Raw genomic sequence first — 24,088 nt, forward strand, 5'->3', positions numbered from 1 at the left:
TTAATTATAAAAATACAAAAAATTAATGTTAAGCGTTATAAATATATAATATCAAATATATAATGATATTTTATATCAATTCACGACCTGAATAGATGAAATGCAGCATTGTAATGTTTTATGAAGCCATTTTGATATATGCAAAGAAAATAAAATTATTATCAAGTATATATTTTCATAAATAATTTTCCTTTAGTAAACTTGATTCACTTGAATAGAAAAAAATAGATATTAACAGTTGGTTGTTTAATACTGTGAATTCAGGTAAATTGGAACACATTTTGCCATTGAGATGACTGGGGGAAAAATGTCCCAATTAGCCTGAATTCACCCTGTATCAGCCGTAGTTGCTGTATTTCTAGGAAAAACAACTATGTATATTGTGATATATGCTACCGTGGTATATGAAATTGGTCATACCGCCCACCCCAATACAAGGTATGGAATCTTTATTACAAAGAAAGCTGCAGATTCTGTCACCACTACTACTGCCAAGCAACCAAATTAGTGCGCCTGAATACAGGAAAAGTGTGACCAGTAGTGCAGCCCTTATCTTTACTATGAGCGCATGACTTAACGGGAACAGTATTAACCATAGTGTGCTGCCATCTTTCCAGCACATTAGTGTGTTAAAAAGCCAAAGAAAAAAATTGAAAGAAATGAGAAACTACGGCATTACTGGTATTTTTGGCTTAGGAATCACTGAGTGCAGCCGCGTGCAGATGGTGAGGTGAAATCGAGACGCACGTAGGGGTTGTATACGAAAGGACACGGAAATAAATAAATAAATAAAGCGAGTGATAGCAGAGGAAATAAATCCAGGTGTCCATGTACTTTATCAGGAGCATTATCAGCTTTACGGCGGGGGGAGACAGGTGCTGCTGTCTATGTTTGTGGAGAGATAGTGGGAAAACAATTTTACCCTCCTTTGCTATTTCAGCTCTTCGCCTGGATGGAATCGCATCATCTAAATAAGGAAGCCAAATGTTTTACACCTTTGCATATAATGGAGCTGCGATAAGATCTGACTCGTCACTTGCCTGAATGACATTTCCACGCATATTATTATTTTCCTGCAAAGCAAAGTTCACGTGGTGGTCAGAGAAGTACACACTCATAAAGCAGCCAGGCACGTGTCCGCGTCTGCTTTTAAAAACCCTGCTATTTCATATTCCCTTGACGATAAAAACAACAGACACGGCTTGTTTTATGTTTGCGTTAAATATCCCTCGGTGCAGCACCTCCGTGACAGCTTATTCGCTGACAGATTGATCGTAGCTCTTATGAGTTCTCACATTGTTCAAGCAAACACTGCGAATCCCGACAAGAGCACCAAGGTTCCATCGCCTGGATAAAGCCCTGACTCAATACTCATCCACAATCCATACATCGAACGGATTCGACAACAAAACATTCGTCGTCACACAGGCACACGTAGCTTTCAACTCTTCAATAACCTCTTTTGAAGCTGAATTTATGTGATTTCCTTTCAAGCTGTTTTGAATGGCTTTCCTGTTACATTTTTCCAACAACAGTTTATGAGTGTTGCTTGATCAATGGGGGCATTTTATGTTCCAAGGGGCTGGTTTTTATTAAAACTATTTTTTTTAATCTATTTATAGTAATATGTGAGTACAAAGAATGAAATAACATATATAAGTTCAATATTTATTGTATTAAAGTTATGAGTATACATTTTATACCTTAAATTATCAGTGTCCCTCAGTTTTGATGTCAGTTCAACCAACAATTCTCGCTAAAAAAAAGTTATATAAAAAGTGCACTTGTTTATCTAGGAGGCAATAGTGTCAGTGAATAGCATATATGAACAGCATGAGATTACATATTGCAGTGGGTCCCAACCCTGGTCCTGGAGGCACCCCAACACTGCGCGTTTTGCATGTCTCCTTAATCAAACACACCTGATGCAGGTCATCAGCTCATTAGTAGAGACTTCAAGACCTGAATTTGGTGTGTCAGAGAAAGGAGACATGCAAAACGTGCAGCGTTGGGGTGCCTCCAGGACCAGGGTTGGGAACCACTGACATATTGTATGAGAAGCGATGTACAGTAAACAAAAAAACTGAGGTGTTAATGTAGCTCAAACAGAGCATGGTGTAAACAACATCAAGGTTGTTGGTTCAATTCCTAGTGAATGCATTAAAGAGATAGTTCACCCTGAAATGCATAATTCTGTCATCATTTATTCATACTCAAGTCGTTCCAAACCTGTATGAATTTGTTTCAACTATTGAATGAAAAAGAATATATTTTGAAGATTTGTTGGTAGCCAAACAGTTGACTTAATAAATAATGACAGAATTTTAAATTTTGGGTGAACTATCCCTTTAACTGATAAAAAAATCTATGCCTTGAATTACTTTGGATGAAAATATTTGCTTAATGTAAATGTTGTCAAATAGTGAAAATAGTATTTAATCGTGAGTATTTAGGATACACGAAATGCTAGTAATTAAATTAGCCTTAGCAAGACAAAGTAGTCTGCCATTTCCAACAACTGACATTGCTACAACCGAAAATGTTTGTATAAAAACTGATTTTTTCTGAAGTTATTGTGCTTGTTTAGTAAGGAGACTTGTTTAGTAAGACGTGAGGAAAATAACGAAAAAAGAACAGAACGTTTCAAGCTATTATTCTGTCAAATTATGTTGTATATATATATATATATATTTTTTTTTTATTAGCATTACATTTTATTTTTACCAAGACAAAGAAACTTTAAATATCATACCAACAATTTTAAAAATGTAATTCCATCCATCATTTCTACTACATAATGAATGGTGCTTTGATATGTGGCAAAAATGACGTAAAACAGAATTCACTTGTGATGTGTGCAGTTGGATATTGTTGGTGGGGAAGTTAAATAAACCATGATGAGAGTGTGAAAAGTATGTTTTAAAAGCACACAGTACTCATAGTTGATGATACATCACATGAAGGGTGCACCCATGAAAACTAGAATTAGTGTTTGATTTTACAATTGAGGCAGGCCAAAATGGACATAGCATGGTGGCTCTTCTTAAGTGCAGGAAATGAACTTCCAGATGCCAGGCATTCAGTAAACAGTGGCTCAGATAATCAGCAAATGGGGAAAAAAAGAAAAACGGCTGGCCTGGAGCTTTTGGCACCCACTGTGTCATTACAATCAAAAGGTGATCTACATGTATATTTACACTCCAGCACCTGTTCCGTCATCCGTGTCCCTTCAGGAAGTAAATCAACATCACGGTCCGCAGCTTTTGCCTACCGTCCAGCTCCATGCAATCAAGAGTCCCGGCAATCAGCCGGGTTATTTTCGCCACGCTGGCAGAGTTTGTAGGCCACTTCAGTGCATTACCTCTCCCGGCACAGTCGTGAGACTTGTCAATGAGGTGCAATAAAAAGAGATTGAGACTGAAAGTTGAGATTGAATTTTATTGTCATTTTTACTGCGCCTTACGAACATCGATATGCCTGGGCCAAGACAAAGCAAGAGATTGGAACGACTAATACCACGCCTGCCATCGTAAAAATCACAGACTGCAAAGTCAGTCTGAAGAGGTGATTTTATGTCTTGAAAATGTAGTCTCTGGATGCTGAGTGCATTTCTTCGCCTTTAGCACAGCAATGTTTCTCTTTCGCACTCTTTCTTGCTCTAATGGTTTGCTTGAACACAAGATGGTGGCCCCAAAACAGCATTTAGACTAGTCAGCCACAATTTGAAATGAATGGATGTAATTGCATTAGATAAACGTCAAACCAAGTGGCATAATCATTTTAAGAAACACAGAAATAAGCACGCTCTTCAAGCAAAACATGATTTCTGATTGTCAAACATTAGTGGAATTACAACTGTAGTAACTCTGGACATGTGTCCATGGGAAATGTCTATATTGTATACTGTATATACACACGATATCACTGTTTCTGAAGAGGTACCTTCATACAGTTATCGACTAACTGGGCAGCAAAGTAACTTAGTTTCAAAGTTTCAGACACATCCCAAACATACAGTATACTCACTAAAAATCACTGTGATTTCACCAGTTGGTAAAAGTACTTGCTTATTTGCAGATGCCACTACATTATTTTCTAATGCAATTAACTTGTTTCCCAAAAAAAAAGTTTCCTTTTGGGGCCACTGTACTGTGTATTAGCGAATGAGCATTGATATTTACAATATCAAAGTATTTCACACTGATTTAAGACCATTTACTGTACATTTATCCAAAGCAGCATGCATTACATATAAAGTATATATGTTTTTTCTTTTTTAATTGTTCCCTTGGAATCGAACCCATGACCTTCAAATTGCTAGTAACAAGCTCTACTGTTTGAGCTATAGAAACGCAGTGGCTGTATCTCAGATCACCCTCTATACCCTCCTTCACTATTCCCTACATTACAAATATAGTCCTCTGAATGAGTGAATGAAAACGAGTGAGTTTTAAAAAAAAAAGGCGCCGAAAGTGCTGTGTAGGATTAATTTTGACGTGACGCTCACAGTACATGGGTATTCACTAGTGTACATAATTATACCACTACTAACATCCATTGTACAGTTATTATTAAGGTGTATTGAATATGTGGACATTTTATAACGTCTACCATGGCTTCGGACACCACTTCAAATGGCAGTCCCCTCAAATAGAGCACTAAATAAGGGGCGATTTGAGACACAGACAGTCTGTCTGGTAACTACTGTGTGCAAATGTGCCAAATTGGCATTTTGGGTAGTTCCTTGTGGTCCAATTGGTTTCAATTGGGATGGCAACTTGCATTTGCACTGGACATGTTTTTATAGGCTGCAGTGTAAAAAAAAAAAAGATTTTTTGAAGATTATTGGAGCATGTTAAACAATATTTATTTTAGTTTTTCTGCTTCAAAATGTCATGTTTAATTCAACATATTACTTGCCATTTTCTTGTACAATTTTATTGTGATATCTATTAGCAATTTCTAACAGAAAATCGGGTCCCACTTTATATTACGGTGTCTTTACCTACCGTGTACTTACATTAAAAATAATGAATTGCTTGGTATGATTTACTTACTGTGTAAATGTTGTATTGCATGTCATGGTAGCACTTTTTATTTATTTATTTATTTTACAGTCATGTTCTGCATGTACATACTATGTACTTGTTATTGTAACTACAATAACTGTGTAATAACGAGGTACTAACCCTGAACCTACCCCTAAACCTAACCCTAAACTAATGTAGTTACCTTATATTATCCAGTATTTTAGGTAAGTACACTGTAAGTACAGGTAAGTGCACATACTGTAAAATAAAATGCAACCCAGATCACTTTTGCTGCTATCAAGGTGGGATATGGTTACGGTTATGGCCAGGTTTGGAGAACTAATTAGGTTAAGGTGTAGGGATAGTGTTGATAGTGTAACTACAGATGTAACTACAGAAATTAATTACAGATATAATAATGTATTTTTTAAATAGAAGTACAATGTAAAAACATGTATGTACATAATAAGTAAATGGTATTAAATGATTAATTTAAATGTAGGTACATAGTAGTTAAAGACGCTTAATATAAAGTGGGCCGGGAAAAAAAAAAAGTAAATTCGTAAATCTCAAACCATTTTGTTTAAAAATATTTTGCAGCTTGACATGGCATTTTAAAAACCTAAGCTAATGCCAAATGATGTTGGAAAAGACAGCATGATACGATGCAACGGATAAAGTGTCCACAATTTTAATAACAATTGAAAAATAGCATCATTTTTTTAAATTTGCATTTTCTGCAGTGCACATGTGGAAGTCATGACACCATTTGAATGCCTCGGGGACGTCGCTAATGTGAGTTTATATCCCAGCTGGTTTACCTAACGCTGACACTATCATAATAATTTGTTTTCCTCCCTCAGCTGCTTGTCAAAGCAACAGCTGGAACAATTGAGCCCCGGAGCCCCACGCAGACCAATGAACTAGTCCTGAACCAATCCTGCTCTTAATCTTTATACCTCTCCACATTATATTTATATAGCCTATATATAATGTCAGAACAGGATGTTTGTAGCGCTTACCGGAAATACCGGATTCTGCTGTCCACCATACAAGACAGCACTGATGGGATTACCCTAACCCTAGCCTTCAAAGATTTGTTTGTGTATTTATTTATCTCTCGGTATTCAACCCCAGCGCAAGCTCATCAAGTCATCAGCACGCCAACGGAGGCCACGCTCCAAAAAATGAAGGGATTAAAAAAAGAGTTTAAGCCGTGGATGTGTTTGCTCGGCACTTTGAAATACATCCGTTCACTCAGCATGTGTTTATGCAGCGCTTAGACTCAGGCTCAGCTCTCAACCAAACAACTGCTATGAAGCATCAGACCATATTCAACTCTAATCTGTTTTGGTTCTTATATTATTAAAGAGATTTACTCCTGTTGTGGAGTGTAAACCTATCAAATTAAAGGGGCCATAGAGGGAAAGCTTAGGCAGAAAGGTAGAAATGTCTTTATAGGTATGTGCAGTCAACTGTTGATGTTGTATTACAACTAATCTCATTGGTAAGCACCTTCTTGACACACTAAATATGCCTATTTGTATGTTTTTTTAATGCAATTTAAAAACTATATACATTGCTTACTGCTGTTTTTATTCTTATACTGTCAAGTAATGCAGGAATCTCTGTCATATACACGAGTATGGTGTTCGGTCCGTCGCGGGGAGAGAATGCACTTCTAAAAACTATTAACGGAACTGAGCATCATTCTTTATATATATATGTATGTATATATATATATATATATATATATATAAAGTTATAATGCAATTCACAAATTATATACAGTTTACTGCTGTCCCTGTTTTATAGCTGTACATTCTAGACTGATTGCTTTTATTTTACCAGACTGTCAAATGTAAGCAGAACTCATCATGTAAATCTTTAACTACACATTGTCATTTGAACAACCAGTCAGTAACTACACTGATTTAAGCCTCTATATGTTTTTGATTCACTAAAAAGTACTGACTCAGTAGAGTCTTTCATTCAGGAATCGGGCCACCCTAATTGTGCTGTATATCTCTCAGATCAATTTATTAGATTCATTGATTTAGGAATCAGACTTCACTGTTTGCACTGTATACTGCTGATTCATTACAAAAAAAAAAACAGGACATAATTGATCTCATTTAGCTGTTTGTGTTGTATGTTTTTAACTCACTAAAAGAATCGACTCATTTGAATCATTCATTCGAGAATTAGACTTCACTGTTTCCACTGTACGTTTTTGAATCACAAAAAAGAACCAACTCGTTAGAATATATATATATTTTTTTTTTGCAAATCAGAGCAATGGAACTAAACATCATTCTTCTCCTATTTTTTTTTTACGAATCCGTTCTTGGTATCCAAACCTACTTTTAGTCCATGTCTTTTAGCTTCGAGGTCATCATGATGAAGCTGAACTTCAATGGACCTGATCCATTTTGGACATCAAGCACAAAAAAAAGTTCTTAAAATCAAGCATTAAAATGTATTAATGTTATTATGAGCTGGATAAACCCAACAATATGCAAAAGGATTGCAATAGCTATATAGACAATAGCTGTCTGAGTATAAAAAAAATATATATTTTTGTTTCTTAGTGTTTCTTACTTTAAGCAATATTTCACCACACAAAATACATTATGGTAGGTGAAAACAATTTATCTGCAAGGCGTAGCAAATTAACCCATATTTAATGTAGTCTGGCTCTTATTTTATTGCATCTTGTATAGTTGTAGGGTTTTCTCTCTCTTTCTCTCTCTCTTAAAATATTACAAAATAAAAATGACAAAATGTACAATATTACTATTGCAGAAAAATGGACCAAAATACTGTTGAACTGTTGAGAGACATGGAAATGTTTGTCCAATAAAAATCTGTCAAGTACTAGAATGGCCCCCATAATACCACCTGCAAGCAACTAGCAATAAAACAGCAAGTAGCAAATCATGGTTCATGAAGCCATTTCAGTAGGAAAAGTGTCAATATAGAAATTTGTGTTCATTCATTCTGATATAAAGGCCTGCAGTGTATAAAACAGTAAAGCGTGGCGCTAACGGCTAAGGTCATGGATTCAATTCCCAGGGAATGCATGAACAAATGTGTAGCTTGAATGTGAGCACTGTAAACGTTTCTGTCAATTGCAGGAATGTATATGTCTACAAACCAAAGCATGAGTCCAGCCTCGTTCCATTTTACTCTATTAATACTTTTTTTTTTTTTTTATCTCTTATTGTCATCAAATTTTGTAACAATTTTTTTCAGTATCTTAAATCCTTGAAATTTCAAACCTAGTAAAAAGCTTCAGGGTATCTTCTGTCCTTTCGTATCTCACAGACACATTTTAAACAGTTCACAATCCTGCTGTTATAAAGCTAGAGGCAACATATTTGTAATATGAGTTTTTCTATGCTATACCGGCTTTCAAAGTGATACATCACTTCAGATCTTTATATCCTTAAATTTGCAGTTCAGTAGACCTTAAGTTTAAATGCACTTACTGATTTGTAATTAAATCTATGCAAAATGCTCACGTATTACTAGTGCAAAATCCCTTTATCAGATCAATTCAGTTGTGTTTGTCACTAGTTTGCATTCATTTTTCAACTTTCAATCAAGTGCATCAAAACTTGCATGAAGCTTCACACTAATAAATATGCATACTCAGTGTTTTCTTGTTTTCTTTTAATAGACGTAGTCCTACTTTGAGCTACAGTATGTCAACAAGTTTTAAGCAAGCTGTGCTTTATACGTTAACTTCAATCACAGTGCAGATGTGATTTTAACAGTGTGCATGCTTAGTATGATGCACACTATTTAAATTTATGATAAACCTTAGATCTGCATGATGAAAACATTACATTGACTGAATAATGACATGTGCTTTTATCTGCAGTAAAACCTGATTAGAGCTCAAAGTGCAAAGTTTCACAGTGTCAAAAGCAGTGGACTAAAAGCCAGAAAGGGAAAAAAATCACTTTTCAACATTTATTATGAAATTAAAAAGATAAAATATCACTGTTCAAACAATGCTCAGCAGAAAACCAAAACAAAATCATAATATTAATAGTCATCAAGGATTACTTGAGCTGCATACAGATTGCAGTGGGGAAGTACATTATAACAGCGAAAGAAAAAATATGCAGAAACAAAATCATAACAGTCCATTATAGAATAACACAGCACATTAAGCAAGATTACCAGGAGGTCAATTTACATAAAACATTTTTTATGTACATTATAAATTACGGCGGGTGCAGTGGAGGGGTGGAACAGGAGAAGTTCACTACAGATTATGGTAATCAAAGCTATTAATCTGAAGAAAGGGGAGGTGCTGTGATCTGACTGGATGACTCCTTCAACCTTTGGAAAGGCACTAAGGCCCTCGTTGTGTCATGATGTCACTGTGTCAAAGAAACAGCATTTAGGGATGGTCACAGTACTCTCTCAAAAATAAAGGTTCTTCAGTGGTTCTTCCCCCTTCAGGGGTTCTTGAGTTGGTTCTATTGCTCTTTGGAGATTAGAAATGTTCTTGATGTTACCTTACAGGTTCTTCAGATCAAAGTAACTGTTTCTGGGTTTTTTAAAGCAGCACTACATGGATGGTTTTCTTTGAGAAACTCGTTCTATGGCATCGGGATCTAAAACCCTTTGTGGTTCAAATCGGAACCTTTATTGTTAAGAGTGCACAGTGGTGCTCACGTGGGGCTTCTGTCTTCTATCCCAAAAATGTTGAGATGAATTGGTGCACATTAGATGAACCCCTACTGTACCTCAGGTGAGCATTTGAAACAGTGTGTACAAAAATGAAAAAGTGTCCAGAACATCACAAACTAGTCAAGAAACATTTTCTTCCACCGTATCTACTTTAGCCATTTCATATTGTGTGAGTCATTACCCAAATGCATTCAAAATTGCAGCATGTAGGTACCGTAAGATGAAATAAACAGGGAGACTTCTGGTGTTATCATGATAGGGTTTAATAATTTGTTTATATTCATTGTTATATATAATTAGGAATCATGCAATGCCAATAATCAGTCAATGTTAATATGTGTATGAGAATGAACTAAGGAAATACAAATATGGAACTAAAAATCAGAAGGAGTGAAAGACAGAGTGTTCTCGTATATAAGCCTGTCAGAGATCACAGAGTGGATCCGGGAGCCATCTCTTATCAATCAGTTTGCTTTATGAAATGAAATTATGATGAATGGTGCTGACTTTTGCTTGTGACTTCAGCAAATGAGCTGGCAGAGGAAACAACAGCTAAACACATCTTTTGAATACTTTATCTCTTTCTCTCCTTTCGACTTCAAAAATAAAACAAAAACATTTTTAAAACATCCAGACCGAAACTTACTTGGTATAAGTTCATGGTCCTGAAACGTATTTGGACACTCAAACCTTGCTTGAAATGTCTAAAATGTCAAACCAAGTGGCATTTATTTTAGATTTTGTGGAGTATGTAGACACTTTCTGGTTGTGAAACATTAGTGTTTCACATTCGTGTTTTACCTGTGGTCGCACTGCTTGAAATTGAGGGGAAGTTCTTCACACATCCACTAAGGTTAAAGGTCTTTGCAAACATGGGTAAGAAATGAGTAAGAAAAAGGTCTAGCATTATTTGTATCATTGCAGGTGCTTATTTAATATTTTGTAAAAGGAAATTTCAATGCCTTTTCAAGTGTGGAATGAATGTCCAAATAATTTTTGAAGCCACTGAAGTTTATTTAAATCACATTTACTCTACAGTCGTGAGTGTAATTGTGTGATGACCATGAAAATGAGGGGAAAAAAAGTCAACAACAAATCTGAAAATATTAAACATCCTGGTAATTTGCCAATGGTCTGTGCTAGTTTGGTTAATGAATAAATAAAACTCTAGCATAACAGAAGCATTTCTGTATTATGTCCATGCAGGAGAGGGAGGTCTTGCTTGAAGTTCTACTAGCAACACCTTCTGAACATCTGTGTGAATGTACAATATAAAAGTCTTGAGCTAGCTAAAAAGTTCTGCTAGCACCCAAGTGGGGTGCCTTCAACCCTACCTCAAACTTAGTTTGTTCTCTATATTTAGGAGTTTAACAGGCTTTGCAATGGGCATCCTGAGGCAATGTTCCATTCTTGCACCGCCTCTCCTGTCTTCCGTCAGTACCCTATCAAAAGCAGTTTGACAGTTTGGCCCCAACAAGGGCTATAACTGTAAAGTACTTTATACCGAGTGAGTTCAACTTAAACTTCAGAAGCTGAGCCTCACAGGGGCAAAACGGGGAAGTTTTCACCTCAGCGTTGGGTCCAGAACGTGCACAATCAACGGTCTGTTTGAAAGATAAGCCTGCTTGCTCCCACCGGGGATTTGACAAACTGCACTTGAGGTAGACTGGATTACGTAAGAGAAACGGACAGCCGTGTAAATTTCAGAATTGTAAGCCACTGCCATTTGGGCTGAAACTGCGGGACTGACCCTTGAATTGAGAGAGGCTTGAATGGATTTGGAGAATTAGGAACCTTCCAAAGACAAGAATCTTTGGTTTCCAATGTGTACATTTGGGACAAACCCAACCTTGGGGTTCAGCTGAATGTTAGATTACTCCGTGGTGCCAGTGTATTGTGTAAAATTGATGCATTGAAGGCGGAAAAATGAGAAAATGCATCTCTTGTTCATCTTTTTCATCCACAATTGGTTTTAAAAGGGATACTTCACCCCAAAATGAACATTCTGTCATCATTTACTCACTTAACCTGCATGATTTTCTTTCTTTTATTTTTCATGAAATGAAAGTCACTTGGGTCCAAAAGAACTCTGGATCCCACTGACTTTCATTGTGTGGACTAAAAAATGCTGAAGCATTTTTCAAAGTATATTCTATTGTGTTCTACAAAAAGGTATACAGGTTTGGAGTGACACAAGGGTGAGTAAATGATGACAAAACGTTTATTTAATAACAGAACACTGCACCAGTCCAACGCAATTTACATAATATTTAATCTAGGCTCCCGTAAACCAGTCAAAGAGGAGCCCAACAATGCGTAATAATGAATTGCAGAGACTCTTTATGCAAGACAATAAGAGGCAGCGAGCAGCCGCAAGTGTTGAACCCCGACTAAATCTCTTTCTCTGGCCCAACGGAGCCCCTCCATCAGCTCAACGCACCAGATATCGCAACAGACATCCCCCTCAGGTGCAATAATGTCACAGTCCATTAATCTTCTCAAACTTCAGGCCCTGATCCTGGGAGCCCCGTCCATGCTAATCCCTTATTAATGTGGCAAATGAACCTGTGGAGAAAGAACTACTCCCTCCTGGCCCTTCACCATCACAATGCAGAGTCTATTACCGCCTTCCCACGTACCGTCCCGAGTCTCTACTGTTTGCATTAGGATGTCCATTCATTGAAGCATAAAGCCACTCGAGAGAGGCTTGTACACACACACACACATCTCTTCATTCCACATATTGTTCACTCTGTGCCCTCGCTAGTAACTTAGTAAGCCCTTTGTCTAGCTCACATATGGCGGAGCGCGAGCCTGATGCATGTGTAATCTCTTAAGATTCAATGTTGCAATTCAAGTCAGCAACCAGACACTTTTGTTTCATTTTGGTTTTTTCTTAGCTCATTGAGACTCTCAGGAAAGGCGATGCGTACAGATTCCTTCTATTATGTGGCAGTGGGAAAGACCTGACTGCGCTCTGCTTTGCCAGATTAGAGGAAAGCTCGGCAACAGAGAAAATAGTGCATGAGAGACAATCATTTGGTCTCTAAAAACAGTCCAGCGGAATCTCTTGGGTCTGATTGCTTCCTAATCCAAACGGAATAACCGCATCACTTCGGAATAATTGCAAGTCATTATTGCTAGCACTCACCGGTAGAGCTGTTAGGCTCCTCTCAGGGCTCGGATACATATGAATGAGGCTCTCTATAAGAATCTATATTCATGGACAAAGATCTGATAATAAATCTGAATCTGATAGACATGATATAAGTGAAATTCTTGATGTGAAATCTGAGCAGGTATGAGTATGAGCAGAGACTCTCCAGCATGAAGCGCAAATGCTCTTCTAAATGCTTGCATGAGTTCTGTTTGCTATGAGCAGTCACTTCCCAGTTTAATTTCTCCAACTGAGTTTATTAATCAGGCTTGTTGAGGAGTTTTCCCACAGAGCGGAGTCTTGCACACTATGCATGCACGCTTAATCAATAACCTAAATGTTTCATGCACTTCGTAATAGACTTTTTAATGTGCCTCCATCCTGAGAAGCTATTGAACCGTGATGTGTGCGTGTGTGTTTGCCCCATGCAATAAAAAAACTACAAATGAGAAATAAATGGCCTACTCTGATTATTTTGCAATAAAGGCTGTTCATCAACGAGAATGAATGCTTCCACCTTCTTTGGAAGGTGAGTGATTTGTATCTGTTGTATATTGAATTTCCCTCTCAAAAGCATAGTTAAGTGACAGAGAAATGGGCAAGGAATGATACACATTGATTCCTGGATGCACGGTGGAAATGTTACAATATATTTTATTATCAGATGCAGCGTCGAAACAATTGGAAAGTCGAGAGGACATATTATTGCACTTATAAATAATTTTGCCTCATGACTAGTAATTATGTGACTTGATAAGTTTCTATGGTTTAAAGAGTAGAGCATGGCACTAGCAAGGTCATGAGTTTAATTTCAAGTGAATGCATGAACTGAAGAATTGTAAGCGTAGAATGCAATGTAAGCTTGCTTTGGATAAATGCATTAACACACAATGAATCGCTCATGCAACCAACGCTTCTGCTTACAAGGGCCAGCTCTCCCCAAAATGAAACTTCTGTCCTCATTTACTCAGCCCCATGTCATTCCAAACCTGTATGACGTCCTTTCTTCTGTGGTGCATAAAAGACAACGTTTTGAAAAATGTTGGGATGCAAAAAAAGACACTGGACCCTGTAGACTTTTCTCCTTTTGTGTTCCACAGAAGAATAAATGCATAAAGGAATGACATGAGGGTGAGTAAATGATGACAGAATTTAATTTTGGGGTGAGCTATCCCTTTAAAGCTGTAGTTTTACACAGCCACCTACATTTTTTTTCATTGCACTGCGGAGAAGCAGACTGAAAATGGTAATGTTTGCTGCACCCTTGACTATCAGGCAAGTTTGCATGTGCTGATTGTTGTTTTGCACTGCTTCAGTTCAGTTGGTGAACAGAAAGGCCAAGTGTTAATTACCCTATGGCTGTCAGAAGAGGTTTTGGGTGCCATAATAAGCTTTCCACTGATGTGCCTCTAGCTGTGCTAACTAGCTCTGCATGGAGGCTGCCCCAGTATCTATGAGCTTTAGAGAGGAAACGCACAGTCAATGGCCTTTAAAGGATCGAAACTGAGACACAAAGGGCAACCCCTGTTCAAACACAGACCCCTCTGGACTGAGCGAACACCACATTTCACAGTGTCGTACAATCCATCTACAGCGTTGACAGGCATCTGTCTCTTCGCTTACAGTGGCGGCTATTGTTTTGGGTCACTGAGTCATTCGTTAAGGCATGTACAGCACGACAGCATGGTTCCCAATAGGACAGTAGCTGCAGAGGCCGCTCTCTTGGCCTGGATTGCAGTTCATTATGTAATCTGTCGTTCTACATTGGTGTACTCCTTTCTTTCTCCCTACAATGCAAACCTTAGACAGGAAGAAGGAAAGAGAATGCAATGAATTGCTTTGCATATCCAAAATCTCATTGAAAAACCTTTTGAAATGCTTCATCACACTCATGCAAAATTATCCCCTGAAGTGAACTAAATCTGACAAAACTTTTCATTGGGTGTCCTTAATTGGAAAAGCAATTCATACAAAGAAAACAATGATTATTTTTATTTTAAAAATGCTAATGTTTTCTTCTATGGCGACAGGCTTAGTCTGCAGTAATTACAGTATAATTGACCCTAACATATAAAAAAAAAATAAAAGCATATAGTTGGACCTCAGTTAGAGACAGTATCCAAATATAGTTTAAATACATATATATTTAAATATAGTATCTAAACATTTATGTTTGTGAGTGTGTTGGTCTACTTTGCTATAATTTGGGCGGTAATTGTCCCCAGAAGTTGAAAAAAAAAATGTAAGTGAACTAAAAAATAATTCATAACTCATAAATAAGGTAAAAAAATATTTGTATTTTGATTTTAAATAAACACAACTAAATAAAAGCACACAATTATATATATTCAATTGGGGAAAAAGCATCCATGAATAAACAACTAAAAAAAAAAAACAGTTAGTCTGTAGTAATAATTAGTATCATAATTACAACAGAATTAAAACAGAAGTCCTTATTTAGATAGCTAAGTAAACAAGTGTTTATGTGTTTGTTCTCCAATGGTCAGACCTTATCTTATAAATCTCTAACAGCCATTACCAATCTGTTGTGTATTCAGTCCATCATTAGATATGAGCTGTTTACTGAGAGAGATGCTTCCATACACACAAAAGCACACGCACACAAACACACACGAAGACAAAAGGGCAAGGGAAAGGCAAGGAGACAGAGAGAGACAAAAAGTGAGTGAGATATAGAGAGAGAGAGTAAATGAGAGAGAGCGACAGAGAGAGAACGAGTAACTGCCCCCCACTTCTTCCCCATGCATTACAGACACACACACACACTGCATGTTGGCCCATAGCCAGAATATGCCATACAGAACAACAGTGCCACCTAAAGGTAATATTCCCCTTCCTCCCTCCCTCCCTCAACTCTCTCTCATCATCTGGGTTTCATACTACGAGATGCTGTGCTTGGCAACTCGCTTTTGTGATTTCGCTTCATACAGTAGAATTGTCTTTGAGAAATATGCACAGCTACCGAAAGGGAATTCTGTTCTATACTAAATATCTGAGACAGTTTATTGGTTTAGTATTTGGATACCATTGGATTTAATGAACCAGGAGATAATGTTTAATGTTGTGTGCACACATTTTCTCTATTAGTAGATTAACTGCAGTCCAAGATTAATTAAGAAACTGGTATCATAGAGAATGCTAATTAACAAATGCAAAAAAATAAGAACAAGATTGAATTTGTGTGGTTACTCATACAAGTGATGATTTGTTTGATAATGCCTAGAGTCAAATTAATTTCTTCCACAAAAGAGTTTGGATGTCGAAATGAGAAAATGGTGATCGAAGTAGACAGGCGAGAAAAAAATGTTTCTTTCACAAACTCTCAGAACATTGCATCTTTGAACCATAACAGAGCAGTGAAATTAAACTGAATCTATCCTTGTGGGATTCATAAGAGAAGTTGGATTCGTTTCGAATCTCACCCTTTAAACCAACTGCTTATCCAGCACTTGTTTCAAGTAGAGGTTTATAAATTAAAAAAGAAAAACACAGAAATGCATGTGGTAAGATGATGACAATAGTAATTCGCCTGGGTCTGCTAGTTTCATATAAAACACAGAATATTTACGACTTTTTTGGTCATTATAGGAGAACATCTACGGGGGGCTTTTTGAATTCTACATTCTACATAGTGCATCACAGATGTATCACTCAGAGCAAGTTAGCTACCACAGGCACTTCAGTACTGAGCAGGGCAGTTATAAGCAGTACTTATAGACCAGTAAAAGTGTTCTTTTACCTGTCTGGTGTGCAAAGGTGCCCCCTTTGACTTGAAGCCTCCTTGTGAACTGCATTCTGAGGCACTGAAGTGATCGGAGCTGGTGGAGGAACGTTTGGAAAGCGTGTCACAGCCCCCAACAAAGGTATTGTCCAGTGGCAGCTCCTGTATCACATGATGCTTTTTCACAGACACCGGAGTGTCAGCTTTGAGGTGGAAGGCCGACTGGGGTGAAGCGGACTTGTAGTGCCGGGCCAAGTCTGGGCTGCTGGGTTTGAAGGTGGTAGTGGGGGTGGCATTCCAATCAAAGCGTCCAATCCCGGGCTCCTCGAGCTCAGCTGGGAGACTGATGGTTCCGTTTATGGGTTCGTGGGCAGAGTCGTCGGGTTTGTTCTCCTCGATGGTTACAAAGTTCAAGAGGGAGCTCTTTGGCGACTTCCTCTTTTTGCGCTTCTTCTTCTTGTTTTGCTTGTTCTCCTGGTTGGGGGACATCCACTCGGCACCCTGCTTCTTTCTCTGGGCCGCCTTGAACTGTGAGGCGTGTCGGCAGCGCACCAGAACTGTTATGAAGATGACCACGATCACTACCATAGCGCCTGTCACGATGGCAATTATGGTTTTGAGGTTGTCAACATTCTGATAAGTCTCACTGCTCTCGCCGATGTTCCTATCCAGTGGCGTTTCCATTGTCCGACGGATGAGGTCATGTATGTATGAGGAATTTCCAACCGTGTCATTTACGTACAGGAAAACAAGGACAAGAGTGTGCAGGGACTTTGGATAGCCGAGGTCACTGATGTTGACCACTAGCCTATGAAGGCCAGTGTCTGCAACTGTGGGTTTCTCCTCTAACGTGATGTTTCCCGTTACAGGGTCAATTCTGAAAAGACTTCTTCCGTTACCACTCACAATAGTATACTTGAGTTCTGCATTCATACCCGTATCGCCATCCACTGCAAACACCTCGGCCACAACCGATCCTGGAATCGCAGACAGTGGCACTAGCTTGAAAGAGGTGTTTGATGGCGGGTAGATGACGATGGGGGGGTTATCGTTGACATCAATGACATTGATGGTCACCTTGGCAGCTGATGAACATGGGGGGCTTCCGTTGTCCACAGCTCTGACGTCAAAGGTGTAGGAGCTTTGTTGCTCTCGGTCAAAGGAAACGTTGGACTTTATGACTCCAGAATCTGGGTCAAGGATGAAGTTCTCATTATCGTTAAGGATCGAGAGTCTCACCACAGCGTTCTCACCAGCATCTGCATCTGTGACTGTGATTACTCCAACTGTACTATATTTAGGCAGGTTCTCTGACACAAAGAACTGAAAGTGGTTGTGTGTAAATTTAGGGGTATTGTCGTTCTCGTCCAGTATGGTCACTATGACTGCAGCTTGACTCTGCAGAGCTCTGGTGCCATTGTCCCTAGCGGTGACCGTAAAGAGGAATCGCTCTTGTTCCTCCCTATCAAACACCCTGGATGCGGTTAGCACTCCTGTTTTGCGGTCAAGATCAAAGAATGATGCGTTGGGTCCAAGCTGGTAGACAATCTCTGCATTCCGTCCGCTGTCCTCATCTGTGGCGCTGATGGTTGTCAGGAACATGTCACGTTGGTTGTTCTCCATGAGAGCCAGCTCAATGACAGGCTGGGTGAAAATTGGTGGATTGTCATTCTCATCCTCCAGCCGTACTCTAACCAGGGCAGTCTGGTTCAGAATATTTGTGTACGCTGTTGGGTCCGGTATCTGGATCGGTGGCAGAGGGAATGGCAAAGCGGCTGTTGATGAGTGTGTTTTCCGGAATTGAAATGTTGATCACAGGCGAGGGAAACATGGGGGCATTGTCGTTGGTGTCTTTGACAATGATTTTAATTTTGATTAATCTGAAGTAGTCATTGGGCAAAATGACCACCTCAATTTCAAACGAGCACTCGCTGTCTTCAAAAGAGGGGCCGGGACAGAGTTTCTCCCTGTCGATACGGTTGGAGGTGGTAAAGATTTCTCCTGTATTGCTCATCACTCTAAGTAGCGGGGTGTCACCTGCTTTCGACACAAGTCGGTAAACCAGATTACTGGTAACCCCGGAGTTCATATGGGAGATGTTCAAGTCCTTTGGTATGTTTCCAATAAGAACATTCTCCTGTAGCTCTTCTCGAATAGGGTAAATTAGCTCTTGGGCTATGGTGGGATCTAACCAGAAACAAGCAACTAATGTTGCCAACAAGAAAAAATCCCTTAAATCCATGACAGCAGTTAACGCGTGTTCCCACTGCTTTAATTCAAACAGTTGTCTCCATATGGTGTTGTCAGAGCCAAGGTTTCACAGAGCCTTACATTTGTAGATAAAGTGCAGCCAAACACGACCCTACAACACACAACATTATAATATGTTACAATGAATTCCATAATACTCAACACTCAAGACAACGAACCAACAAATGGTCCATCCAAATCAACGTAATTAAAAATCAAGCAATAAGTGTTTATAGTCTGATTTATAGTAATGCTTAATAAAGGTGGCAATGCATTCTAGTTAGAATTCTCAAATGCATTCTAACCACCACTACAGCCTGCTTTTCACTGTAATCATTTCCCTGTGCATACACAGAGAGGCTCTAGATAAAATAATGCAGCCAGTCAAGCACTCAGCATCATCTTTCAAGACATTTCACATAAAATGTCTCTAATGTCATCTCCTTCAAAGTTACACATCATGCATTTGGGATTTAATGTCATTACTATTTTATTGCGATTAAATAGCATATGCACGAGAAGTGACAGTGTTTTAAACAAGACAGTACATAAATGCTGCATGCAAACCCGTTTGGGTGTATGCATGCGTTCTTACCTCGGTTCTCTGTGAGCTCGCTCATACGGAGGTTACCAATTCGCGCACATAGTGACAAATCCGTTCGACCAGTCAGAAAAATGATCTGACTTAAGTATAATATTAGGATATCCGTATTGATCACTGCTTTGAGGACTAGGTCAGTGAATACTTTAGTATTTTAGTCGTGGAAAAAAAAATAAAATTCAAAGCACAGCTGGTTTTGGGGGGAAATGTTGATTTAACAGCAATCAATCAGACAATCTTTATGAACTTTCCCCCAGAGATCAGCGTGCGGTCGGGGATGCGCGGAATGCGGTGGTCGGTGATGAATCAGGTGATCCACGCGTGCGTTAACGGTCCCGTACAGTCAATCCGCATTACCGGAGAAGCCCTTATGAATAGCACCTGTTCTGCTCAAATATCAACATAAACTATCCCATCAGCGAAAAAGAGTAAAGATCAAATGCGATCGGATCATTCCCCTCTCAGTCCTCATTCAGAAAGAAAATCCACGGCTTCTGTCCCGGTGTCTTGCGCGTGATTCGCCGCGCACACCTGAATGAGAAAAAGTCCAAACGGTGGGATGTGTTGGGATGCTTATCCTCGCTCTCTCCTCCTCCCCAGACTGAATTTCTCGCACTAACTCTGAGTATGCCCACAGGGGAACGCCCCCTCGGCTGCTGATTGGTCCGTCTCTTCATTAACGTCGCAGTGAGGGGAGGGGGAATAATGTGATTGGTTAGAATTAACGTCACTCACGCGCGCTGCTGAGACTGAGCGAAATGCCTCAGAAAGACTCTGCGAGCTGCGGGATGAGGAGGGTCGATGTACGGTTCCATTTCACCTCATTAACGCATAAGATCATTTCATGTATTTGTTTACAGCATTTTGGTGTCAAATAACCCAAACACAAACTGAAAATGTGTTGTCACTTGTGACCGACAGTTATTTGGAGTATTAAAGAGTGCGGCATCCAATAAGCGTTTCAAAACAGATCAAGTCTGCTGGACTGATGCAAATGAGAAGTGTATAGGCTACTTAAAGCTATGCTTGTGTCAGGTAGGTAGGAATGTTAGCTTCACCGTTTAATCGTGTATAGCCTGATCTTTAATACGGAAACATATTTGAATTGTATCAACAAAGTTAGTTTTAATTAACTTAAACCATCATGTGGCAGTTAATTGTACCACTTGTGTCATCAGTAACGTTACATTTTACAGCATTAAACAGATTTTATAGGCTCGAGTAGGTTGGTATATTAACAAACAGTAAACATACGTTGGCACAAACTGTTTGAAACTGTAAAATATAATCACCAAAATGCTTCCCATAGCTAATGCTCTGTCACTGAGTGACTATGTGATTTTGACAGCAAAATTCTGTTTATAAAGTATATGAAGATACGTCTCGATTAAAAGGTATTCAATTGTGAAATTCAGCTGTGTAATTACGTAGCAATTTTATTTTTTTTTTCTGTTAGAAAGGGTAATAAGGTTTAAATACGTTTAATAAAAACTATATGCCCCGATCTAAAATCTGATCTATTTTATTCAAGGTTCATTAGACTGGATGTCTGAAGAGAGATGGACACCATCAGGAAAGCGGCGCGTGCCTAGTTGAGTTGCGGTGAACAGCACCATCTAGAGGCGAACACGAGACGAATGCGCTCATCTCTCATCTCATACACTGAGCTAAAGTGGGACCACACTCTTGTCGAGGTTCCAGGTGTGTGTGTGTGTGTGTGTGTGTGTGTGTGTGTGTGTGTGTGTGTGTGTGTGAGAGCCAGTCAGTTTCTTGGAAATTATTATCAGCTTTTTCTTCCACTGACATATCAAGGGATGGAAAGATTAAAAGGAAAAAAGGGAGATACAGGAGTAAATAAGGTATTTTTGGCTGGCTGACAACCTGGGCCAATCTATCATTCCTCAACATTCCTCAAACTCAAGAACTGTGACTCAAGAATAACGGCAGTTAGTAAACATATGTACATCATACTGTATAGTATGCCTACATTAGCATTTTCCCATCAAATATATTGAATATATTTATTAATAAGAATGGTTTTAGTGTATTAGTTTATTTTATCACAATATAACAATTATATATATATATATATATATATATAGTATATACTCCACATGTTTGTTGCACGTTTTTCCCTTTCTCTTATTGAAACATTTCATTTAAAAAATGTTATCACTTTCCATTGTGTTCTTTCCAGTTCCTTTGTGACATCTTCTTACAGGAAGTGACATCATTTTGGAGGGAAACCAACAACACAAACACCGGTGAGTAGTAGCAATGGATTTGCATTGTGGTAAAACATTCCTTCTTGTTTGATGAAGTTTTAGCAATATGTATGATACTATGAACATTTCAAAATTAACTTCAAGTTGACACTCTCATATAAACAAACTCCAATTCTTCAATGGCTGACTCTGGCTTGTTCATTTTCTTGATATTGTATTAAACTAATTCAGTGTATGCAGGTTGTGTTGACCTTTCAGATTCAGTGACGCAACACAGTCAGGCCAGAGAGTATGAGGGGTGATTTCCATGGATATTAGATTAGCTATTAAGTTTTGCTTTTCCACTGCAATAAATTATGAGTCCCGTAAGAGCTGAGCTTTGATTTTCAAGTCGACATTTTCCTTTTTATTTTCTGCATTGCTTTTTTGTCTTGTATGAATAATGCACACAAACTCATGTCTATGATGCTGGACTGTTGATAGGTTAAGTAAAGGATTATCACAGACCTGACAACCTTTCAATTGCATATTGATGGAATTCTATTATAGCAGCGAGACCATGAATTATGAAAGACAAAACATAAAATGTATTGATAAAGCATCCTGCCTCTATCGAGCCAGTTTAGCCACAGATAAACTCATGTCCTGAATTCAATCCATTGTTAAAAGTGTAATTCTTTCATGAAATCCTCTATGATTACAGATAAGCCCTAAGGTCAACTGAGAAAGCCACATATTGAAAGATATTGACATATTTGAGCAGTTCCTTTGTGAACAGGTGAGTCACTTCCTTAAAGAGATTGAGCTTTCTTTTTCCCAGAAGCTTTACGATTCAATGCATTTAGTTCAAGTGTTCTTTAGAGACCAAACGAAAAAGGACCACGTTGCTTTTGTATCACAAGAACTAATATAAAAACACCTTGTTGACTCTCTAGATGCCAGATAGGCCTGAACTTTCACAGTACCTCCATCTTAAATGAAAATACCTTTCTTACAGACAATTACGTGTCAATGTTGGACCCATAACTGTTATACACTTCTCTAAATTTTGCTTCAATCCAGTAAACATATACAGTATCTGCCAAAGAAACAAGTGCAAACGTCTACTAATGAAATTTACATTCAACATAAATTGAATGGAGTGTGCTCTCAGTTTTCAACATTTAAGGGTTTTTCACTTCAAACATCTCATGATTCCATTCGCAAGACCTGGTGAATTTAAATGCAGGCTTTCTGTGAACTCTGCAAAAAGACCCAAAGCAGCAAAGCTCTGCGAACCAAGTACATTTACAGGAAAGCTTCAGTCACTGAAAGTCAGAACTGTAAAAAGATAACCAAAATAGAAGTGCAGCTCTCCTAACTGCAATAAACTGTAAAACATCTAAGCGGCACTTAAAAGCAACTGGGTGATTTCGCAAGCAAATCTTCTTTGAGTTTCATCTTGTTCTCGTGTGTTACAGTTGGCGGCTAATTTTGGTGCCACGTCTGCCATTCTGAGAGAGCATGGATATGGAGGCATTTGAGAAAACGTGTCTCGCACATGCATAAATAAACATTCGCACATGCACACATGTGCGCTGGTGACTGTAGCTGTGGCTGCTTGGCTCTGGCCAGATGATGGTTCGGTCCAGCTCTCTGGACTGTTCTCTTCCACCACATACTGGCTGCCAGCCTGGCCTATCTACCTCTCACTGTGTGTGTGTCTGTGGGAGTGTGTGAAGAGGATAGATAGGGCGAGAGAGAGCCGATCTCTGGGGTTCCGGACACTCCTGCTATCTTTAGGCACAATCTGGGCCGGTGCAGGATTGGACAGAGCAGGCCAGAGAGTGATAAATGTTCACCAATGGCCCATGTGGCACTGCCAAGTGATGACTTTACATCACAGTCTCATTACAACTCAGATACAAGGTTACTGGGACAACAAAGCAGCATCCAAAACACAATGATGGCGTCCAAATTTCACTGAACCGAGCGTGATGGAATCTAAAGGAAGTCAGATCTGGCGAGAGCCTTAACCCCAGTAGACGTTGAGAAGGATGCGTCTTCTCCAATATTCAGATCGGTGCTCAGCTGATAAGGGTTTTTTTGGTCATTTAAAAAAAAAATGGTTACATTTGATTCCTCCAATCGTAAATATGTGATTACATTCTTGAAAACAGCATTACAGGAAGGCATTAGTGTTGCGACAATGGGGCTGGTGTGTGTCGTTTCCTTGTGTTTTCTAGAAAGTGAGAAGTTGACAAAATCATGTCTGTGGGACTTAATGAGAGCTGTGAAGTTTTAATGATAAAACTGTTAAAGGGATAGTTCACCAAATGAAAATTCTAATTTACTCACCGTCATGTCATTTAAAATCTGTATGCCTTACTTTCTTCC

General features: G+C 38.7%; 1 protein-coding gene across 1 annotated transcript in view; it reads right to left on the minus strand.

The window, feature by feature from the left end:
* LOC107690206 (protocadherin-9-like) overlaps positions 1–20,072 on the minus strand; it is a 301,385-nt gene extending 281,313 nt beyond the window's left edge. The window contains exons 1-3 of the mRNA XM_016488465.1: positions 19,482–20,072; positions 18,363–18,998; positions 16,655–18,313 (exon numbers count right to left, since the gene is read on the minus strand). Coding sequence (XP_016343951.1) covers positions 16,655–18,313; positions 18,363–18,878 — 2,175 coding nt within the window. The 5' untranslated portion in view covers positions 18,879–18,998; positions 19,482–20,072. The remainder of the gene's footprint in view (positions 1–16,654; positions 18,314–18,362; positions 18,999–19,481) is intronic.
* Between the last annotated feature and the right edge of the window lie 4,016 nt (positions 20,073–24,088).

The sequence above is a fragment of the Sinocyclocheilus anshuiensis genome, unplaced genomic scaffold (assembly GCF_001515605.1).
Source record: "Sinocyclocheilus anshuiensis isolate Anshui unplaced genomic scaffold, SAMN03320099.WGS_v1.1 scaffold1391, whole genome shotgun sequence".
Classification (NCBI taxonomy): Eukaryota; Metazoa; Chordata; class Actinopteri; order Cypriniformes; family Cyprinidae; genus Sinocyclocheilus; species Sinocyclocheilus anshuiensis.